Genomic DNA, 20,765 nt, shown 5'->3' on the forward strand with positions numbered 1-20,765 from the left:
CTTGCCTTCTCTCAGGTCTAATACCAACTGGGTCATTGACACTGGAGCCACCGATCACATGGCTTCTACCCAGTAAATTCTCAATAACAAACACACCCCTACAACCAGCCTTGCACCCATCACTCTACCTGATGATAGTACTTCCAAAGAAACCTCCATTGGTTCTACTTCTCTTAACGAGCACATGCATCTTGATACTGTTCTTCACCTGCCCAACTTTAAATTTAATTTATTATCAGTCAGTAAACTCACATGTGCTCTCAATTGTTCAGTCACTTTCTATCCTAACTATTGCCTTTTCAGGACCTCACATCCAAGATGATGATTGGACGGGGGAGTGAACATGGCGGCCTCTACTACCTTGACTGTGATCAGCCTAGCTCCAGCCAACATAACCCACCAGCCTCCATGTTCACCAAACATCATGACCCCAAAATTTGGCATCAACGCCTAGGCCACTCTTCTTTGGCTAGTTTAAATAAGTTTTTTTCAACTATTTCTTTCTCTACCTAGTATGAATTTGCATTCTCATTGTGATTTTTGCCCTCTTGCAAAACAAACTCGCTTACCATTTAATGCTAGTACGATTTCCACTCATGCATCATTCGGACTTGTTCATTGTGACATATGGGGACCTTATTTTGTTCCCTCTCTTTCGGGTGCTCATTATTTTTTTTCTATTGTGGACCGTTGCACATGGGTTTTCTTAATGTGCTTTAAATCTGAAACCCTTTCTTGTTCCATCTTTTTCTGCCCTTGTTGCCAACCAATTTCACACAACCATCAAGTCCCTCCGTAGTGATAATGGACTTCAGTTCTTTTCTCAACCCATGTTGGATTTTTTGAATCACCATGGTATCATTCACCATCATAGTTATGTTGTCAAACCACAACAAAATGGAGTGGTTGAACGAAAGCATCGCCACCTCTTCATCGTAGTTCGGGCTCTTCGTTTCCAAGCCAAACTTCCCCTTCAATTTTGGGGGGACTATATTCTCACTTCAGCCCTCTTAATTAATTGCACACCCATGCCACTACTAAATTGGCGAACTCCATATGAGCTACTCCATGGGAAGCCACCCCGCATTGACCATCTTTGGGTCATTGGTTGCCTCTGCTATGCTTCCATTGGTCATCTGTCCCATGACAAGTTTGGCCCACGAACGCGTCGCTACATCCTCATAGGCTACCCACATGGTCAAAAGGCCTACAAACTCCTTGACCTTGACACCCATAATGTTTTTACTAGTCGTGATGTGGTCTTCCATGAACATATTTTCCCCTTTGCACAAGACTCCTCGTTACCGACTGCAAGCACCCCACCAACCCTTCCCTTACCTGAAATCACTTCAGACCTCATCTGAACCCACTACTATTGTTCTTGACCCTCCTGACCCACCTGTGCGCCGCTCCTCTAGAGACCATCAGGTACCATGCTACCTTGATGACTACTGCTGCCACACTCAACAAAACTCTAGTCCATCACCGTCACACACACCAGGTACACCATATCCCATTTCTCATTATTTGTCTTACTCCCGTGTTCACCCAAAACACATAGCCTTCCTTTCCTCAATTGATACCCACCATGAACCTACATGCTTCTCCGAGGCTATCAAGGGTCCACATTGGTTGATGCCATGGCTTGTAAAATGAAGGCTCTTAAGACCAATAATACTTGGATCATCACTGACTTACCTCCCGACAAACATGCTATTGGGTGTAAGTGGGTATACAAGATAAAATTTAAGGCTAATGGTTCCATCGAGCGCTACAAGGCCCGCTTGGTAGCCAAAGGTTTTACCCAAGTTGAAGGTATAGATTACACTAAAACTTTCGCACCCGTTGCAAAAATGGGTACTGTACATTGCCTACTTGCAACGGAAGCCATTAAGATTTGGCATGCCTTCCAACTTGATGTGCACAATGCTTTCCTACATGGAGATTTAGATGAAGACGTCTATATGCATCTTCCACCTGGTTTTGCACATAAGGGGGATCTACGTGTGTGCAAATTAAACAAATCCTTATACGGGCTGAAACAAGCCTCCAGGAACTGGTTTGCTAAATTCTCTAGTGCCCTCCTTGAGGTAGGCTTCTCCCAATCCAAAGCTGATTACACTCTATTTACTTGTCAACATGGATCCTCGTTTGTTCTTGTCTATGTCGATGATGTTATCTTGGAAGGAAATGATGATTCTCACATATCTTAGCTGAAACAATTCCTTAATTCAAGGTTTCACCTCAAGGACCTTGGTCCCCTCAAGTATTTTCTTGGCATCAAAGTGGCCCGGTCGGTTGCTGGCATCTCTCTTTGCTAACGAAAATATGCACTTGATATACTTCATGATACTGGTCTCCAGGTTGCAAGGTAGCAGATTTTCCTCTCCAACATCAAAACAAGTTGGACATCGATGACAGCCCTTCAGGATCCAGGCCCGTTTCGGTGACTCATTGGGCGCTTATAATATATCACTATCACACGCCCAGATCTGGGGTTTGTTGTTAATCACCTTAGTCAATTTCTCAGTACTCCACGTAGCGCTCATTGGCATGCTGGTCTGCGCATTTTGCGCTACATCAAAGGAATAGTGGGCACTAGTATTCTATTGTCATCCTCAAGCAAGCTGACTCTTCGTGCTTATACAGATAGTGATTGGGGTGGCTGCACCGCCACTTGACGCTCCATCACTAGGTACTGCCTCTTCCTTGGTTCTAGTCCAATTACATGGAAATTTAAAAAGCAGCCCTTTGTATCATGTGCTTTGGCAGAAGCGGAATACCGTTCCCTGGCCCACACAGCTTGTGAAGTGCAATGGCTCCATTATTTGCTTCATGACCTCGGCATCTCATTCCCATCCACCACCATTTTTTTGTGACAATCAGGCTACTATTTCCATGGCAAATAATCCAACCTTCCATGAGCGAACAAAACATATAGCATTGGACTGTCATTTTGTTTGCGAAAAGGTTCAAAATGGTCTTTTTCGGTCAGTCTACATTAATTCTTCCTCTCAAGTAGCTGACATTTTCACCAAAGCACTGGGCAAAGAAGCCTTCCAGCGCCTATGTTGCAAGTTGGTCCAATCTATTTTTGCTCCAGGTCCAACTTGAGGGGGAGTATTACGTGTACATCACTATGTGAAACCAACACAGCTGGAGACTCCAGCTCGTTATTCCACCCTAATTACTTATCCCTCTCCCTCTTTATCTATCTCTAATTGTACTTATCTCTCCCTGTACTTCATCTTATCTTATCCTATCTCAAGGTTGCCACTTGTACCAAAACTCCTGTAACATCCTTAAATACTGTTGAATATACTGAACGACATATACAATTGACCCAGATTTACAAATTTAACTCATGTGTCATCAAACAGCTCAAGGCACATTGAATCAATAGAAGTACCACATTTTTTTTCCGGCCATAACTTCTTTTTCACAGATTCCACAGTCATCTGAAAGCAGTGAGTATGAATACCAGATATGTTAGCATACACAACAGTTATGTACAAAGACTTCAACTACTATATTTAAAACGGAGGGAGAATCAATGAAGACACACTCTCGACATAGTTCAAACAGCATGCAAAAGCCATACTTTCACAGGTTCCACAAAATAAAGTACCCAAGGATTATAATACAGAAGAAAATGAAGAGAGTACATCCAGCATACCGAACTGGAAAAATACTAACCTCAACTACTATTGGATCTTTTGGACTGATAAGAAACAATTCATTACTTCTTTTTCTTTCACTGCCAAAAATGCTTGCAAGAACAATGTGGTTTAATTCTTTAGTTGATACAAAGTTTGGAAAAAGTGAAGCCCTTGCTTAAAAGGTGGTTTCAAGTAGATTTTATAACCTTTAAAGTTTGAAGTAGAACTTTGTAATTTAGAAAAACAAATTCAAGGAAACTCTATTGCTATATAAATCAAATACCTGACTTCCATAGGAGAGAATGTATAGAATCTACATACAGTGGACTTCTATCTTTAATACCAAGAAAAAAAAGACATCTATCTTTTATGATTATGTCTACTATTAACACTGTGTGCAACACACATGTTTCCCTACTTGGCTGTGTAAATAATTTTAGGGTCATTGGTTGGGGCAATGGTAAAATGCCAGGCTGATGAGCGTGAGAACGTGGTTTCAAGTATGAGAGAGGCCACTTTGTGCAAAATATGGCAAAGGTTAGGTCTGTATCCAGTCAACTAAGCTACTTCTTTTCTTTTGAAAATACTACTTAGAATCTCCAAGATTGAAATTGAACATTTTTTTTTATATTGAGAAACTGAGAAAAAGGGCATGAATACCCAAAAATTTAATTCCATTGAGAATCCATGGGAAGCGTCATCTTTTTACCAAAATATAGTAGGTGTTTGGCATCGGTGCTGGGAAAACGGTGATCTGTATGTCTGAGTTGTAAACACCATTTTTTGTCTGCCACATACGCTGTCTTCTAGGAAAATAACACTAGTTTTATTTGCTACCAGTGTTGCGGAACTGTTTTCAGCAGTCTATATTATCCAACATCCAAGATGATGCCACATCATTGCACCGCTGGCAGCAACATGCTGTTTCCTGAGAAAAAATTTGAATTTGGTGTTTCTTCATGTTTTCCGATTTCCAAGGCATGGTTTGGAGCAATGTTTTTTCTGAAAAAATGGTACCAAATAAGAGGTTGTAATCAAAATTCCGATGAACTACAAATAGATAAATGGTTTCAACTAGACTAGAACTTTGAATTATCACAAATAGCAGATCCATTGCTCATAAAGGTGTCCATTGGACTGGATTTGGCCCAGTGTCCATTACAAGTGGACCAGGTCCAATCCAGTCCAATGAATATTTTGAACCATTTTGGACAAGTCCAATTCAATGTGTGGACCATCTTATCTGTTCAAATTCGTTTTAATTTAGATTGGTTTCAACCCAGACCCTGTCCATTGACACCTATATTCTTATCTTTTATCAATGGACTAGATATTGGCTTAATCCAATCCAATATAAATTAATTACGGTTGGACCATGTCCAATCCCATCTAATAAATATTTTGGACTGGATTTGTCCAATCCAATATGTCTTGTTGGCCCGTCCAATCCATCCAATTTGATTTTGAACTGGATGGGATCCTATCGAAAACCAATACATTGACACCCTTAATTGCTCATATCTCAATGCCATGAAGGTTTCATATAATTTCTAGGTTGTCCAGTAGCAGCTCTATAAGAAGTATGAAAAAAAACTTGTTTTTCTTTTATTGGAAGAAACTTTAGATACTTTATAATATGCAGCTGAAGTCAAATGCTTTTATCAAGCATATTTATTTTTAATTTATTATTTGTGATATTTGCATGTGAATTATGTATTAAACAATTGGTAAATAAAATGGCAAACTTTTAGGATAGATAGCGTAAATATGGTGAATCAAGACCTCATGTAAATCACAAATCACACAATGGTAAATTGTGTAGCCATGTGGCAGCCATGGTATAGACCTATTAATGGGCCAGATATCTTGACAGCCCGGCCTGGCCCAATCTAAGTCAGGCTTGGATAAGATTTCAGGCCTGCAGGCTCGGGCTCGGGTTTTGTCAAAAAAGCCCAGCTCGAGCCTGAGCCCGACTTAATAATGTATTATATACTAAAAATATATTTTATAATATATATATATATATATATTATTCTTATCTTTGAGATCTTTTATTATAGGTCTTTTAATATAAATAAAATATTTTTAATTGAATAAAAAAGAAAAAGAATTTCAAAATTTTGGCTTGATTCGGTCTCGGGCCTGAGCATATTCTATTAATGTAAAGACAAAGCCAAACCCGAACCCAACTCAGCCTGGCCTGGCCGATGAACAAGTCTAATATAGACTGGTGTATGTAATAATTTATTTAAATATAAGGTTCATGTAAATGAAAATGGTCAAAATCCTATAAACCTAATATAATGATTAATTAATGATATCATATTTAAAATTATCTTGCGCATGTAATACACAAAATCATTGCCTTTTAAAAACACACCATTTTTTAGAACACTTTTCTTGTGGTGGTATGATCTATAACGCGCCACAGCACAGTACACTTTTTCCAACCAAACAACCCTTAAATTAACAATTTTTGAGAATCAAAATAATGCAATGGCATGTTGTGAAGTTTGAATAACAAAGCAAGAGTGTAAAACTAACCCAAATTTTAGGATACTAGTATGCAATTCCTAAAACTTACTCCCACAGAATGGAGTTCACATCGTCCGGACAGAAATTTTTCTGTCCCGTCCAATGGAAATCGAACACACCGTTATCCTTCCTCTTACATTTCAAACTGACAGAGTCCAGACATAACGGCAGTTTGGACTCCAAAAATTTGTGAAATTCAATTAACCCGCTCATTTATATTTTCTCTCTTCTTTTCTCCTCCCTCCCCCACCGTCCCTGAATAGCTCCGAACTGCCTCCATGCAGCCCGAATCTCCACGCTGTCGAACCACCGTTGCTTCTCATTCCCTCTCTCTTCTCTTCTCCTCCCTCCCCTCCGCCCCACACAAACTGAATCTCCATCCCCCACACAATACCATTCAATCTCCACCTTTCACACAATACCACCCCTAACCTTCGTCTCATCTCCGGCAACTGCATAATTCAGCAGTACCCGACCACCCATTTCTCCACTGATGAATCAGACAATCAGAATGCCCAAAATACAAGCAAGAGAACCAGTCAATGTAACAGAGCACGATAGGAACCCAGTTGGAGGATGGGCAATTAAGTATAGACAAGAAACAAATCCAGTTCTATACATTCTCGTTGTTGCATCATCATTATCTTGTCAACATTATAGAAAAATGTTTTGTGATGTAACCGTTTTTTGTCACGTATCATTTTTTTATCTCATTACCTCGTTTACTCCCAAGTGACGGATGACTCGGAGGCTAAAGTGGAGCTCCCTAGTGTAGCGTAACCCGGTTGCTCTTGAGCAGAAGGTGATCTATTCATCTTTGTAGACGGCAGGAACTGAGAGACTTGCATGAATTGAATCAGAGAGCCCGGGAATGTATACCCGGTGAGGTCACTTCGATGGCTAAATCGTCACTTAGTAGTGAACTGAGAATGATATTAGAGAATGAGAGTTAGAGAGCAGGGGTTATCACCTCATTTTCTCATTTCTCCTTGCCCCTGGGGGGTGAGGTCTTTATATACTGGAGTCCTCGTGGGTTTGGTGGAACAATTCTTGGATTCCTACTGTGATGGAACTGCTTTCGTGTTAGGTGGGCATAAAGCCACCGATTGGTAAGGTTGCATTTTTTCACCTAAATCGGGGAGTGGATGAGCTAATACAACCGTTACAAGTCACAATTCCGTAAAATGCGAAGTACGGTGGTGAGCTCCTCGGGGTTGTCAAAGAGTGGTCGGTCTAACTAGGAGGCGAGTTGCCCGTAAGTGGCGAACTGCCTATACAATGCCGAGTTGTCTAAATTGCTAGGTTACATGATGGTGAACTGCCTGTGACAGGTTGCCTATAAGGTGCCAAGCTGCATGATGGTGAATTGTCTGTGGCGAGCTATCTGTAAGTGTCAGCATCATAATGTCATTGGAGAGACAAATTAAAAAAAAAAAGAATTCCAAAACTAACTTCTCAGCCTGAGGTTGTGAATGGATTGCACGAGAACACAAGAAAAGGCAAAAAATCAAACCAAACATTTTGTTTATGTGAATTACAATTTTGGCTTCCTGTTGAATTACATTGACTGGTATTGTGTGGGCAAGGGATATTCAAGCTAAGTGGGGTAGTTTGGTGGAGTTCACATCTGCAACCCATAAGGGGCGTAATGATGTCTTATCATTTTCAGGAGAGATGTTCCCTCGCGATGTGCCGTGGAGCGCCTTCTTGTGGGGCATAAACGTGAACTCAGTTTGGTGCTGTGTAGGGGCGGTGGAAAGGGAAAAGAAGAGTGGAAATGAAAACGGCAGGATGGACTCTAATCACAACGTGATCATTTTTAATAAATCATTGGAAATGTTCCGAATACAAGAAAAGGCAGGGATGTGTTGTGGGGCGCGGATGTGAACTCGTTGCCAATATGGACGGCACGCTGCTAATGAACTGTGGAGAATAATAGCAATCTCCTCTAAATGAGTATATATGGCTTGATCTCAACTCAGAACCTGGTTAGAACTGTCCAATTCAGCCAGGTTTGGAAACTTATAGATTATCTTTGTGACTGTAACCGCAGGAGGCTTACATTGTTCCGGCCAAGCCAGAGGTCCAGGCCGTAAGCCGTGACAAGCTACCAAAGCCAGTCGTCTTCCACGACGACCGCCTCATCCAAAAGCCAACTCCACTCATGACCTTGCTCACTGTACTTTGGATCCCTGTAGCAAATTGGTTCTACACCCTAGGCATAAAGCTGAAACAATCGATGTATTTAATGCATAATTTATACGCAGTTAGAGCCTTTCTGACAATGGTTTCTTCTTGTTTAGTTTTCTCCATTATTGTTCTTAAACTCAATTCATCTCCTCAGTTTCAAATGAAAGGGGGAGAGAGTGACATGTTTGGTTCTCATTGGATGGGACAGAAAAAAATTCTGTCCCTAGTGGACAGACGATGAGAACTCCACAGACTGAGTCATGTAAGACCCACATTCTACAAAGTCTCGGTTCAGTGGGACCACTTTGGGCCCTCAAGAATCCCAATCGAACGGTTATGATTTTAAGTGAAAATATACAATTTGTGATGTCATGGGCCGAATCAGTGCAATCACTATTCTATTAATATAACAAAATAAAAGAACAAAAACGAAGAAAAGGGTAAACTTTTAAAAGTAGAGTGATGTCAAGGACTCCACACATCAAACCGATTAGTAGTTACAACTTACAAGAACAAGAAAAAAAAAAAGAAAAAGAAAAATAAAAAGTCACGGTGAAGCAACCTGCGCCGTTGGATCGACATTTTCTCCATCCAGGAAGTAATCCCCAATAATACCATTGATCTGATCGAGAACGAGAACCAAGCCCGTCGCGAATGCAGCATCAAAGCCAGGCTTGAGGCAGAGCCAGAAAACGTCTCTCCCAAGCACCACGTTGGTGTCGGCGTCAACTTTTCTTTTGATCTGCGCCACCACCTCCTTCTCCTTGTTGTTGTTGGAGGTGCGGTAGATTGTGCAGCAACGCTGCCGGAATGAGCCGTCGATCAGGTACTCCTCTCCTGGGTTGTCGAATACCTCTACGTTTACGCTCGACCGTCTGATGATCGACGATCTCCGTACGCTGAAGACGGGCTTCTTCCTGCTTCCCTCCTCCTCTATGAATCCCTCCCATCTTTGATGGAGACTCGGTCTCTGAACAACAGAAAAGGAAACACATTGGTTAGTATCTCTACTTCTGACTAAGGTTTGTGCCACGGCAGGAATTAATTCCGAGTTGACTCGTGTTTGTGTTTGTGTTTCAGACAGACAGACAGACAGAGAGAGAGGGAATGGGGGACCTTTCTTCGGACGGTGAGGAGACAGTTGCCAGACGCGTCCATGAGAACGACTTCGTCTTTATCTCGGACATCGGGACCGTAAGAATCGACGCGGAAGAGAAGCTTGGCTTTGGAATCGTAAACAGAGAAACCGTCGCCGGCGAAGAAAAGAGATGTCTTGAGCACCGTAAGCTGGGTTTCCTCTTGGTAGCAGAAACCCTCTCGAACCAGAACTCCTCCTCTCATTTTCATTAAACAATTTCTATCGTTTCTTTCAAATCTCTTATACCCACGAATAATTAACTCAATCTCCTAGAGTGAAGAAGAGGAAGAAAAGATTGAAACCTAGGAGTGGGAGTTGAGAGAGTGCGACTGCCAACTGCGACTTATGTAGGAATATCGTCACTTGTGGATGTGGCGTTGTAATAATACTCGGTGCCCACGCGACACTCTCAGCGCTTTCACAAACCTCTCTCGTCTCTCCTTTCTCCCCTTACCTTCCACGTTTCACTTTCAAGTATCGTAGGGCTGCTTTACGCTTCGTCCGGAATAGACGGAATCAAATCGGGACCAACTCATTTCCATCTACAAAAATTATTCCTCGACTGATTACTGATTTTAATACGAGTAAGGAAGCGAATTGATTTTTTCATGCAATTTGATTCGTTGTACACGTGGTTTGATTTGCTGCTTCTCTGGTAAAACAAGCAACTATACGGCAGAGAAAAAAAAGTTGTGGTAAAGCCCAAAAAATGTGAAAATCTTAACATAATGAAAAAGTGCAAATTCCTTATTTTCTATTTATTATCGTTCAAGTTAAAAGTGGAACCCTAAGTTTAATTTAATAGAAATTCAAAAGGGTGAAACCAGGGGTTTCAACGGATTTGAAATAGTTGCTATGGATGACGGATGAAATCGTATCAGGCATCCTACTTTTTGAGTTATGTGCAGAATGTAGATATTTGTGGATAGGCTTCTGTTTCCAACTTTTCATTTTGGCATGTTGATCCAAAATTACAGTCATACTGTTTTAATTCCTTACATGAGAATGTAGTTGAAATTCCTCCTATAGCGGAATTCATCACCACCCCCTTTTACCTTTTTTTCGTCTCAAAGCGAAAACCATAATAAAACAACAATTACGGATCAACACTATGACAACTGGAACAATCTGTGCGCTGTCTTAACGAGGGCAAAACTTGGAACTCGGTTAAGTGGTATGCAGTAAAGAGCCCATGAATCCCGACCACCGCACCTGTCTTCACTCACAACTCACCGTCCATCAACTAAAAATTCAAAAGTTGTTAAGTGGGGTTTGTTAACGAAAGAGACGGAATCATTAAATTTTAATTTACAAATACTTGTATGGGTAAATCTATTAAACTACTCCCTTAGTTTTTATTTTTAGGAAATTGACTAACTTAATCCTTATTATTTAAACATTATTTTAAACAATTGATTAAATTCTCTCATAATCTTAGCATCCATGAGTGTTTTATCATAATCTATTTACATGTGACATTTGGAATTTTTTATTTTTTAAATCCAATGTTTCGTGATCATTTTTGCCCTCCATCGTTCCTCAAATTTTTAAAATAAAACTCAACATCTATCTTGCGGACAAGAACACAACCTTAACTAGCTAGCGCCAAGATGGCATCTTTAAAATCTAGTTTTTGGGTGGGAGATGATCCTCTTGTTCATCTGTGTTCAAAGGTATTTGTATTAACAGAAAATGGAGATGATCTCATGTGATTTTTGGGTTGCATATAGGGGTGCTCAAATTTGATTGATAAACTGAAAATCAAACCGAATAAGCTAGCTCGGTTCAGTTTTTGTTTCTTCTAAAATTTGGCTTTCGATTCTGGTTCGGTTTGGTTAATCTTTTCAGCCAAACCGAATCAGTGGTTGTATTTAATTAAGTATATTAAATATATAACACTATATCCAATACTTTATACTTATTAATTAATAATTATTATATTTTTAAATGGGTAATGATTAATTCACAATTCCCCATTATGCTTTGGTAGGCTAGGCTTATTCCAGTTTTTAATTAATAATAGTTAATTAAATGGTCTAGAGGTTCTAAACAACTATAATATTAAAATATAGATTAATTATTAATTATTCATTAATTGTTTGTGAAGAATGAGTGTAATTGCTTTAATAATTAGTCATTCAAATGTTCATTAATTGTATTAATTGATTATTAAAACCTAGACTTAAGATTAATAGCTAATAGTTCATTAATCATTAAAACGAACCAAAAACTGAACCGAACTGAACTGAATTCGGTTAGGGTTGGGTTGGTTTGGTTTTAAATTGTAATCCAATTCGATTCGGTTGGGAGAGTTGGTCAAACCGAATAATCGGTTAGGGTTGGTTTGGTTTTAAATTGTAATCTAATTCGGTTCGGTTGGGAGAGGTGGTCAAACCAAATAATCAGTTAGGTCTTTAGTTCTAACCGAATTGAACCGAACCAACCGATTTGTACATCCCTAGTTGCATATGATTTCGTTAAACATCTGAATCACTTGGAAAGATTTGCTAACAAAAAAAAATTGTCATGAGAAAAAAATCAGCAAGATGTTATTCAAATGTTATGGGTTTTTCCAAATGTTTTATTTTAAATAGTCTTTTTCTTCTTTCTATTAACGGGTGCTAATGACAAGGGAGGATTTAACAAATTATTATAAAACTCAAAATATTTTAAAACAATTTCTAAATAATAAAGATAAATAAATTAATTTCTTAAAACTTAAAGATACCATAAATCGGAATCATGGTTACTTTAGAAAATTTTTCCGAGTTGAGTCGATAAAACGAAAAATGAACTTTTGAAAACTCGGACAAGCCTTTGAAGTTTGAACAACTAAAATCATAATTACCGACTTTAGAAGGCATAGGAATTTGATTGATAATACCCCAAAAATAAAGGGACAACATCGGTTGGCCGACAACTTTCCATTGGCTCGCGGCGAAAACCAAACGGCACCTGAAGGTATTGGAGTCCAGAAGGTCTTACGCTGTGAAGAATGGGCTGCATGCAGGCCCAGTCGATACGTGGCCTCTTTACAGCGTCTAGAGGATCTGGACCAAAGTATCGATTCGAATCGTATAGTGCTCTGTGTTTGGGTTCAAAATGGACACCACATATTTTAATTTGGTTCGTAGACGCGATAGGGACGCACTGAGAGTCATTCATCACTCAACTTGTCTACGAACTGTAATGGCTCCAGTTCAATAGAGCTTGTCCAAGGCTCCTCACATCTTGGGGTGGGTTGAAGATTAAGGCTTTCGTTTGGCGTATCTTTCTGTGTGGTCTGTTGATTATTTATAAGTTTAATAGATTGTGATTTGGTTTTTTTTTTTTCGTTTGATTTAACTGTTAAAAGTTGATTTGCCGAAAAGATACAAAAAGTTCAAAAATGAGTGTTTTTAAGATGCTTCAAATAGAACTTTTGTGTTTTCTTATTCATCTCCGTGCGAAAAAACACGTCTTAACCACACAGACTTCAGACTGATCAGATCTTAAATTCAATAGGTCTTTTAACTGTCAGAATTACTAAAGCATCTTCTAAAAAAAATTTCAAACAGCCCCTAAGAATTAATTTCAAATTTATAGATATTAGACAAGCTTTGACGTAAAATATCAGGTTCCCTTGTTGCGGATTCTGACAGGCTTTTGCCCTTTTTGCTCAATTTCTCAAACACTTGCACTAGTTGACAGCCGAAACCTAAAGGTTCACAAAGTTTGTGGCCCATAACTCATATAGTCATAAGCCCATATTAAAGGAATGCCTAGCAAAAAAAAGTCACAACTACCGATAAAGAAAAGTATATTAATATTATTTAGCTAGATTAACCAATTTTTTTACGGGCCATTCGATTCACAGGAATAGAGGTTTGGAATTGAAATCCAAATGAGCTATTCCGATTCTAATCATTTGATTTGGTAGAACCGAAATTCCATTTACATTCTTGATGGAATGGCATTCTCTCCCCCTCCTTTGCAAATGAAATTCCACTCCAACTGATCCCCATTTCAATTCTTATCTAAATCAAACAGACTATGGAAATAGATCATTCCAATTTCAATTTCAAGAGATTTTAATTTCAATTCTGACTATGAACCAAACGGACCCTTAATTCTAAATATATATATATATATATATATATATATATATTAAATTTTAATCTTTAAAAAATAAATATTTCTTATATTTCCTCTATCCACTATATAATAAACTTTTTAAATAACAAAGTCTAAAATCATGTATATATAGATTGTGGCAGTTGACAAAAAGGAGTGACCCAAAGAGAAAAGAGAGTGGGCACAATGCGTATTGGGAGGAATGGAGGAAAAGTAGAGCACATGGTGAAACGCTTGTCAGAGGAAAGGCAGTACCATTATTTGAAGGTTTTCTCCAAAGCTAGAGGCATTCTAAACGTGAAGCAGGCCCACATGGGGTGGTTGTGGGCCAAATATTCCTGATGGGTGGGGTAATGAATGGGCCTTTGCCCACATTAACAAATATATTTTTGCGACTTCGAGCATGGGACGGTGGTTAGCTTCTTTTTTCCAAAAACCTACCCATTTATTTCACATGGAAGAGTAATACATTCAACCCACATATACATTTCCTTTCATGTTGCAGGAAAGATATTGTTCTAGCCCAAAGATTTTTGGACCTCTTTTCTCAGGTAATATGATGCCGTTTTCAATAAGAACCCTTTGGGTTGGTGAGTGGTGACGTAGCAGGAAGCATACATGGGGAAAAGATAGATCACCGTTCTCTTTTGGAAGGATTTTCAAAGAGAAGTATATTCAACTTATTGAAATTGTTCTTGTGAAATGATGGCCTATTTATGGGCACAAATGGTAAAATCACAAAAAAAAAAATAGTAAAAAACCCTAATACCATTCATATTTCCAAAAACAATGTATTTTAATAAAAAGAAGACTTCCTAATCAAATTTTGCTAAAATGTTAAGCTACGTGACATATTATAAAAGAATTTTTTTTGGAAAAATGCCCATTATTATTAATCTAAAGAGTTAAGAGTTATTTTCTTCTTTGTCAATCGTTTTAACATATCATGTCGAAAATAGATGCTCAAATCAAAAGATATGGATGTCTTAGGCTTCAGTCACTTGTTTTGACTCCTTTTATTCTTTCCTTGTCTTCATGGGCTTATAGAAACTGTTCAGCAACTTGTTCTAAATCAATTGACAATGTGTTTCACAACTTCTCAAATTTTCTCTACGTTGAGAAATTATGAGATCATGTAATATTCTTTTAGATCACCTATTGGATGGTGGCTCTATACATTGATTCACGTGTTAAATACTCTCATCAGCTTTATACCCCACTATTTATGAGACATTCTCCCCAAAGTTATAATACAAAGGGCTTTTGCAAGAAAATTAAAAAGGCTTGCCAAATTTACAAAACCGGTTACGCTTTCCAGCAAAAGGGAGAGTTTTTTATTTTTTATTTCTAATCAAAATGACCTTAATTAAAAAGAGTGGCCCAATGAAGCCCGATTTTCTTTTTCTTTTTTCAATCTTATTCTCCCCTCTCCCTTTTCTCATTGTCTTCATCATGACTCACTATCTTCTCTTATCTTCGTACATGGGCCGGGCTGGGTTCGGGCCGGGCTTTATATATGTGTCAATAGAATACAATCAGGCCCAAGCCCTGCCCAACCATTGGGCCTAGGTCTTGGGCCAGAGCTCAACCAGAAATTTGAAAACATTTTTTTTTCTTTTTATATTCAATAAAAATTGTTTTATTTATATTAAAAACCTTCAAATTCAAAAATAATAAACATCTTACTATTACTTGGAAAAAAGAGAAGAACAAATAAAAGATATTGTATATATATTTTTTATTAAATAAAATATATTTTTATTATTTAATATATAGTATCAAGTTGGACTCGGACTGAGCTTTTTTGAGAAAGCCCGAGCATGGCCTGAAAAAAGTGGGTCCGATGCTTTAGGCCCGAGACAAAGCCCGCGGGCCTAAAATTATGACCAAGCCCAACTTATAATGGGTCAGGACGAGCCAGTTCGTCAGGCTACCCGACCCATGGATAGGTCTACATGTAAGCATCTCTCTCTCTCTCTCTCTCTCTCTCTCTTGGCTGAGCTATTGTTCAAGTGCTTTTTTTCTTAATTTTTATGTATTGGCTTCTAGGGCCAAGTTTGGATTATATTAAGATTGATAACCAAGTTTAAAAAAAAAAAAAAAAAAGAAAGAAAAACTAATGAGATTGAAGATATCGTGATTAGAAGTTTGTATCAACAAGGCTCGTGAATGAGATGTCACAATTTAGGCTAAGAAACAACTTGCTTTATGTTAAATAACAAGAAGGCCCTATCTAATATTTGGTTGTATGTGCAATATTAACAAGATATCTTAACCACTATAGTTGGTAATTTAGAGGTGCAAGGAATCATTCGGTCCATATAATGTCCAATAGTTGATGATTACAACTTAGAAACCATCTCACACTAAATTGACCAGATGATTGCTAGCAATTTTGAAACATCACTTATAGTTGCAAACATTTATCCCCCAAATAATCTACTTGTAGTTACACCATCAAATGTATCTAAAACCCCATAAACAACATAGTTTTTTATGTTTCTCATATGTGTACAAACCATCCAGTATAGGGCAGATCGGATAGTGTTTTACAAACTTAGAAACTGATGGTGTGCAATCTGACACTCCTTGTTGGTGGACAGTTCAGACGTCGAATTAGGTAGGTTGCTTGGTCGAGCTATAAAGAAAAAGAGAAAAGATCAAAGTACTCGAACTGTTTTACCCAGTGTGGGCAATCCGATGCTTTAAATTAGCGAACTGGAGTTTTTAGAAATTAGAAAGCGAGAGAGAGCTAGAGATCTTGAGTGCTAAATCGCTCGTACCTTATGAGGTTGGAGGTGAGGCCCTTATATAGGTGAGATGTCGTGAACCTCGCGAAATGCGTCCAGAATCTTCGACCTATCTGGTTTGGAGGTGGTTTCAGCTTGGAGGTGGACTCTATGTAAGCAGGTAATGTTTATCCAATTCTGCCCAAAGCGGGCGGGGTGATAACAAGTTCTTCCAACGTGGCATCGTGATCTTAGGGATTTCGAAGGTGATATTCTACTTAAGGGGGAGGTCGCTTGGCACATTAGGTAGGTCGCTAACCAAAGTCAGGTAAGATCGGTGGAAACAAGTCACCTCTTAAACTAACATGAGGTCTTGCTTAGCCGTTCGGAGTTCGGCCTACTGGGGTGGTGCCCGGGTCATCGATGTAGTTGTGATGTGTCCAAAGTGCTCCTAGGGTATGCTTATGTGGTATCAAGGTGTCACTCTATTGCTCTACAATGCCACGTGTCATGACATCATTGGAGGACCAAATTACCCCTCATCAACCATTCGACATCACCAAGTCCAGATGGTTTATTGCAGTTTTGAATCATCAACTGCAAATGCAAATTTCTATCACTTAAGTGATAAAATAGTATTTACACCTTCAAATTCTTCTAAAGCACAACAAACCATAAGGTTACATATGATTCTCACTAGTGTATAGATCATCCACTATGGGGAAGACCGGATGGTGTTTTATAGACTTAGAAACCATCTGATATTACATAGGTCAGATGAACGCTTACAATTTTGATTCATCAATACGTAGGTGATAAAATAATAGATAAATCCTCAAATTCATCTAAAATCTAATATACCACAATGTTGTATATAATTCTCAAAAGTGTACAGGCAATTCGATATGGTGGAGACGGGATGGTGTTTTAGAGACTTAGAAACCATTTAGTATTAAACAGATCGGATGATTTCTTATAATTTTGAATTATCAATTATAGTTGCAGCATTTCTAATAGTATTTATACCATCAAATGCATCTAGAACCTAATAGATTACAAGGTTCTATATGATTCCCATAAGTGTACAATCCATTTGGTATTGAACAAGCTGAATGGCGTTTTATAGACTTAGACACCATGCAACATTAAACAAACTGGATGGTTTCTTGTAATTTTAAGTTATCAATTGTTGTTGTAAACATTTATCACCAAGGGATCTAGTAGTATTTTTTTAATTAAATGCATTTAGCACCCATTAGGTTTGTAAATGGGTGGTGTTTTACAAACTTTTCTTTTGCTTAATCCATTAAGGTTTGTTATGAGCCATTGTTAAACAAGAAAGAAATGGGCACAAATTACGCCTAGGTGATATCTGGTTTAAGGTCCGCAAAAAAGGAAACATCAAGAAATTGGTCATCAGAAAAACCGTCTTCTCCAATTCCGGTGCCAGATTCAATAACATCCAATCCATTACCATTGTCATATAATCTTCCAACTATACCAAAACATGTGCATAATGTATCCATCATTAGGGTTAAAGAGAAAAGAAGGCACTAGAAATAATCATGAGTAGAGTGGCTTGAAATTCGGATCAAATATTGACAACACTAGTAGTAGCTTCATAGACTTCGGGTATAGCAGCAACTAGAAAAGCAATAGCAGGGAAACGAATGGCACCGGTGGCACTTCCCCCAATGACCCCATCCGCACACACCAGATGAGCAAAGTACTCAGACTTTAATTGTAACAGATCTCCCATTACTTACTCTGCACCATTCAAAAATAAAGGACTGCCTTCCGAATGATCCACGAGGACTTCACCATGAGATACCTGTACGAAGAAAATAGAGAACCTCACAAATGTAAGAAAAAAACTCACATCCAAAAAATGGAGAGGGAAACTCGCACAAGCAAGAAGAAAGGTCATAAGAATGAGAAGACGAAGAGAGTGAAAAGAGGGAGAAAACAAGAGATTGGGTAGAGAGAGGAATATGGTCTTATGGGTGGGTTTTAAATGAAGAGCAATTTGGTCCTAAAAAATTAAAAATCTCTCCCGCTCACTATTTTTGCAATTATTTTTAAAACATGACTGAATTTGTCAAATGAACAAAAGCTTGGTCATTTAATATGCAAGAAGCCCTAATTCCATCCCTTAAAAGCTGAACTAATATTAAAAAATGTAATTCTTATTAAATAGGAGAGTATCTTTATTTGGATGGTAAAGAAGGGAAGACAGTCTTTTTAGGCCACCAATGTATGTTGTACAGTAATCCCACTATAAAATGAAGAAAAAGTAAAAGGAAAAACAATGTTGACATATGTAAGATTACCATCTCTTATTACATTAGTATTTCGCATGCACGCACCAGGGGGGTTAAGTTCGTTTGTCAACCAGCAAATTGATCACAATTCCCACATTCATTTGCCATTATATTTGGATCCCATGGTAATCCAAGATATAAAAGAATATCAGTTACCTTCCTATAGTATTATACCTGTTCACCAATAATGCTCTCTCCCTCCCGTCTATCTTTTTATTGGATAACTTGTATCACATAGGAATTTTGAAAACTCACTTATTTACACAAGTTTTACCTTTAGCCCTATTCGTTTTTTGGGAAGTTATTTACCTAGGTGAATGCACTTATTCGGGTAAATATATTTATTCATGTTCTTTTATTTTTTAAATAAATAAGAAAATAATTGTTTTATCCATAAAAATCCATTATTAAATGGGACAATTTTGTCCCATCCAAGTGTAGCCACTTTACCCCGATATGGGAAATTTATTTATCCACCGGGTAAATAAATTTTCTATGGACCCATAAATATGATAAAATAACATGGATGTCTTGATCAATGGGAAATAAAATTCCATTTGACCAACTTTCCCCTGTCACAATTCAAAAAAATGAAAAGAATGGCCCTTAGGTAAACATACTTAGGAAGGTGAAAATGAATGAGGCCTAAAATGCCACAAGGTTCAGCCAAATCTTACATAGTTTTTCTTCTTCCACTAATTAGAAACTCTTCTGATTTTTTTTTTTTTAAATTTGTGTATGAATCCCGTGGCACTACAGAAAACACGTCAGGCCATATTGTCATTCTCGGTACAATTTAAATATGACCGCTTAACATCCTTGCCGCATATTGGTCGAAAGCCTAGATTTTTTTTTTTTTTTTTCTTTTTTTTGAGTATCAGCCTCTCCCACAATCTCTAATCATGGGTATTCTATCTCTTTTCTCTCGTAAGAAGAACAGCAAGTCAGTGCCGAACTCCCCTCCAGAAAACTCGGTTTATTCGACGTCGCCGCCCGTGGGCTCGTTTATGAACTTCAGAACCCGAATCCAGGAGCTGGAGCATGTGTTCAGGAAATTCGATGTGAATGGGGACGGGAAGATTTCTTGGTCAGAACTAGGTTCCATCATGGGGAACACGGAAGAGGAGTTGCAGAAGATGATAAATGAGGTTGATTTGGACGATGATGGGTTTATTGATTTTAACGAGTTTATTGAGTTGAACACGAAGGGGGTTGATTCAGTGAAGGTTATGGAGGATTTGAGGAACGCGTTCCTGGTGTTTGACAAGGATCGAAATGGGTCCATATCACCGGAGGAATTGCAGACAGTGTTGAAGAGTTTAGGGGATGATAAGTTATCGATTGTAGAGTGTAAGGATATGATTCGTGGGGTGGATTGTGATGATGATGGGTTGATTAATTTCGAAGAGTTCAAGATTATGATGATGGGTTCTGATAAAGGACTGCGTGAGACACAAGGTGCGATGGAGTTGGAGCCCATTGACAACTTGGAAACGTCTGATACGTCCAAGTGAAAGACAGGGCAACTTGTCTGATCTGAGTGAGTCTTTTCGTTCTTGTTTTTGTTGATGAAAGATAAATCTGCAAGATATCTTCTGAGATTTAGTTAGAATCGTAATTGTAATTGTTCTCTTACAAGCTTTGTACGTTTACACTACATATATAATAAAACTGAACCACGCAGCTGTGTGTGCGTGACCATTACAGCAACTCTGCATGATCACTGTATCTAATTTATCTTTATTTCCGGCTATAATTCATCGCAAACAACGACGACGACACCGCCACAAACAGTGAGATGAAGATGAAGAGAGATGAATGATAACGTGTTCATGTAGTTACCCCAAAAGTAGAAATAAAAAAACGTGTTTATCTAATGTCTTTCTCCTGTTTGGCTTATATAAGTCCAGCAGGCCGAGATTTTCCTTTGGTTCGCAGTAGATTTAGTCATCGATGCAAAAAGAGTCAGGATTTCCTGCGCACAATAACTCTACCTATGTCTACCCACATTAACATCACAGCCACACATAGAGAACATCTTATCCTCCTAATAGTATTATGCACAAGGAGATATTTCCAA

At 38.4% G+C, this 20,765-nt stretch overlaps 1 protein-coding gene and 1 pseudogene across 2 annotated transcripts; one reads left to right on the top strand and one right to left on the bottom strand.

The window, feature by feature from the left end:
• Positions 1-8,753: 8,753 nt before the first annotated feature.
• On the bottom strand, positions 8,754-10,068 carry LOC148842967 (protein LURP-one-related 12-like). Its single transcript, XM_088956971.1, has 2 exons — positions 9,501-10,068; positions 8,754-9,354 (listed from the first exon to the last, which is right to left on the bottom strand). The coding sequence occupies exons 1-2, from the start codon at positions 9,729-9,731 to the stop codon at positions 8,932-8,934; spliced, it is 654 nt and encodes a 217-aa protein (XP_088813097.1). The 5' UTR covers positions 9,732-10,068; the 3' UTR covers positions 8,754-8,931.
• Positions 10,069-19,514: 9,446 nt separating this feature from the next.
• LOC148842968 (putative calcium-binding protein CML25 pseudogene) lies at positions 19,515-20,395 on the top strand (annotated as a pseudogene). Its single transcript, XR_016103574.1, has one exon. The product of XR_016103574.1 is annotated as a putative calcium-binding protein CML25 pseudogene (transcript).
• The last annotated feature ends 370 nt before the right edge of the window (positions 20,396-20,765 follow it).

This window comes from Nelumbo lutea, chromosome 8 (assembly GCF_056320005.1).
Source record: "Nelumbo lutea isolate HS-2025 chromosome 8, American lotus-T2T, whole genome shotgun sequence".
Taxonomy (NCBI): Eukaryota; Viridiplantae; Streptophyta; class Magnoliopsida; order Proteales; family Nelumbonaceae; genus Nelumbo; species Nelumbo lutea.

Coding starts and splice junctions, on each gene's coding strand:
- LOC148842967 (XM_088956971.1), bottom strand. CDS start 9,731: ATGAAAATGAGAGGAGGAGTTCTGGTTCGAGAGGGTTTCTGCTACCAA. Junction 9,355..9,500: donor TCCTCACCGTCCGAAGAAAG/GTCCCCCATTCC, acceptor TCTGTTGTTCAG/AGACCGAGTCTCCATCAAAG.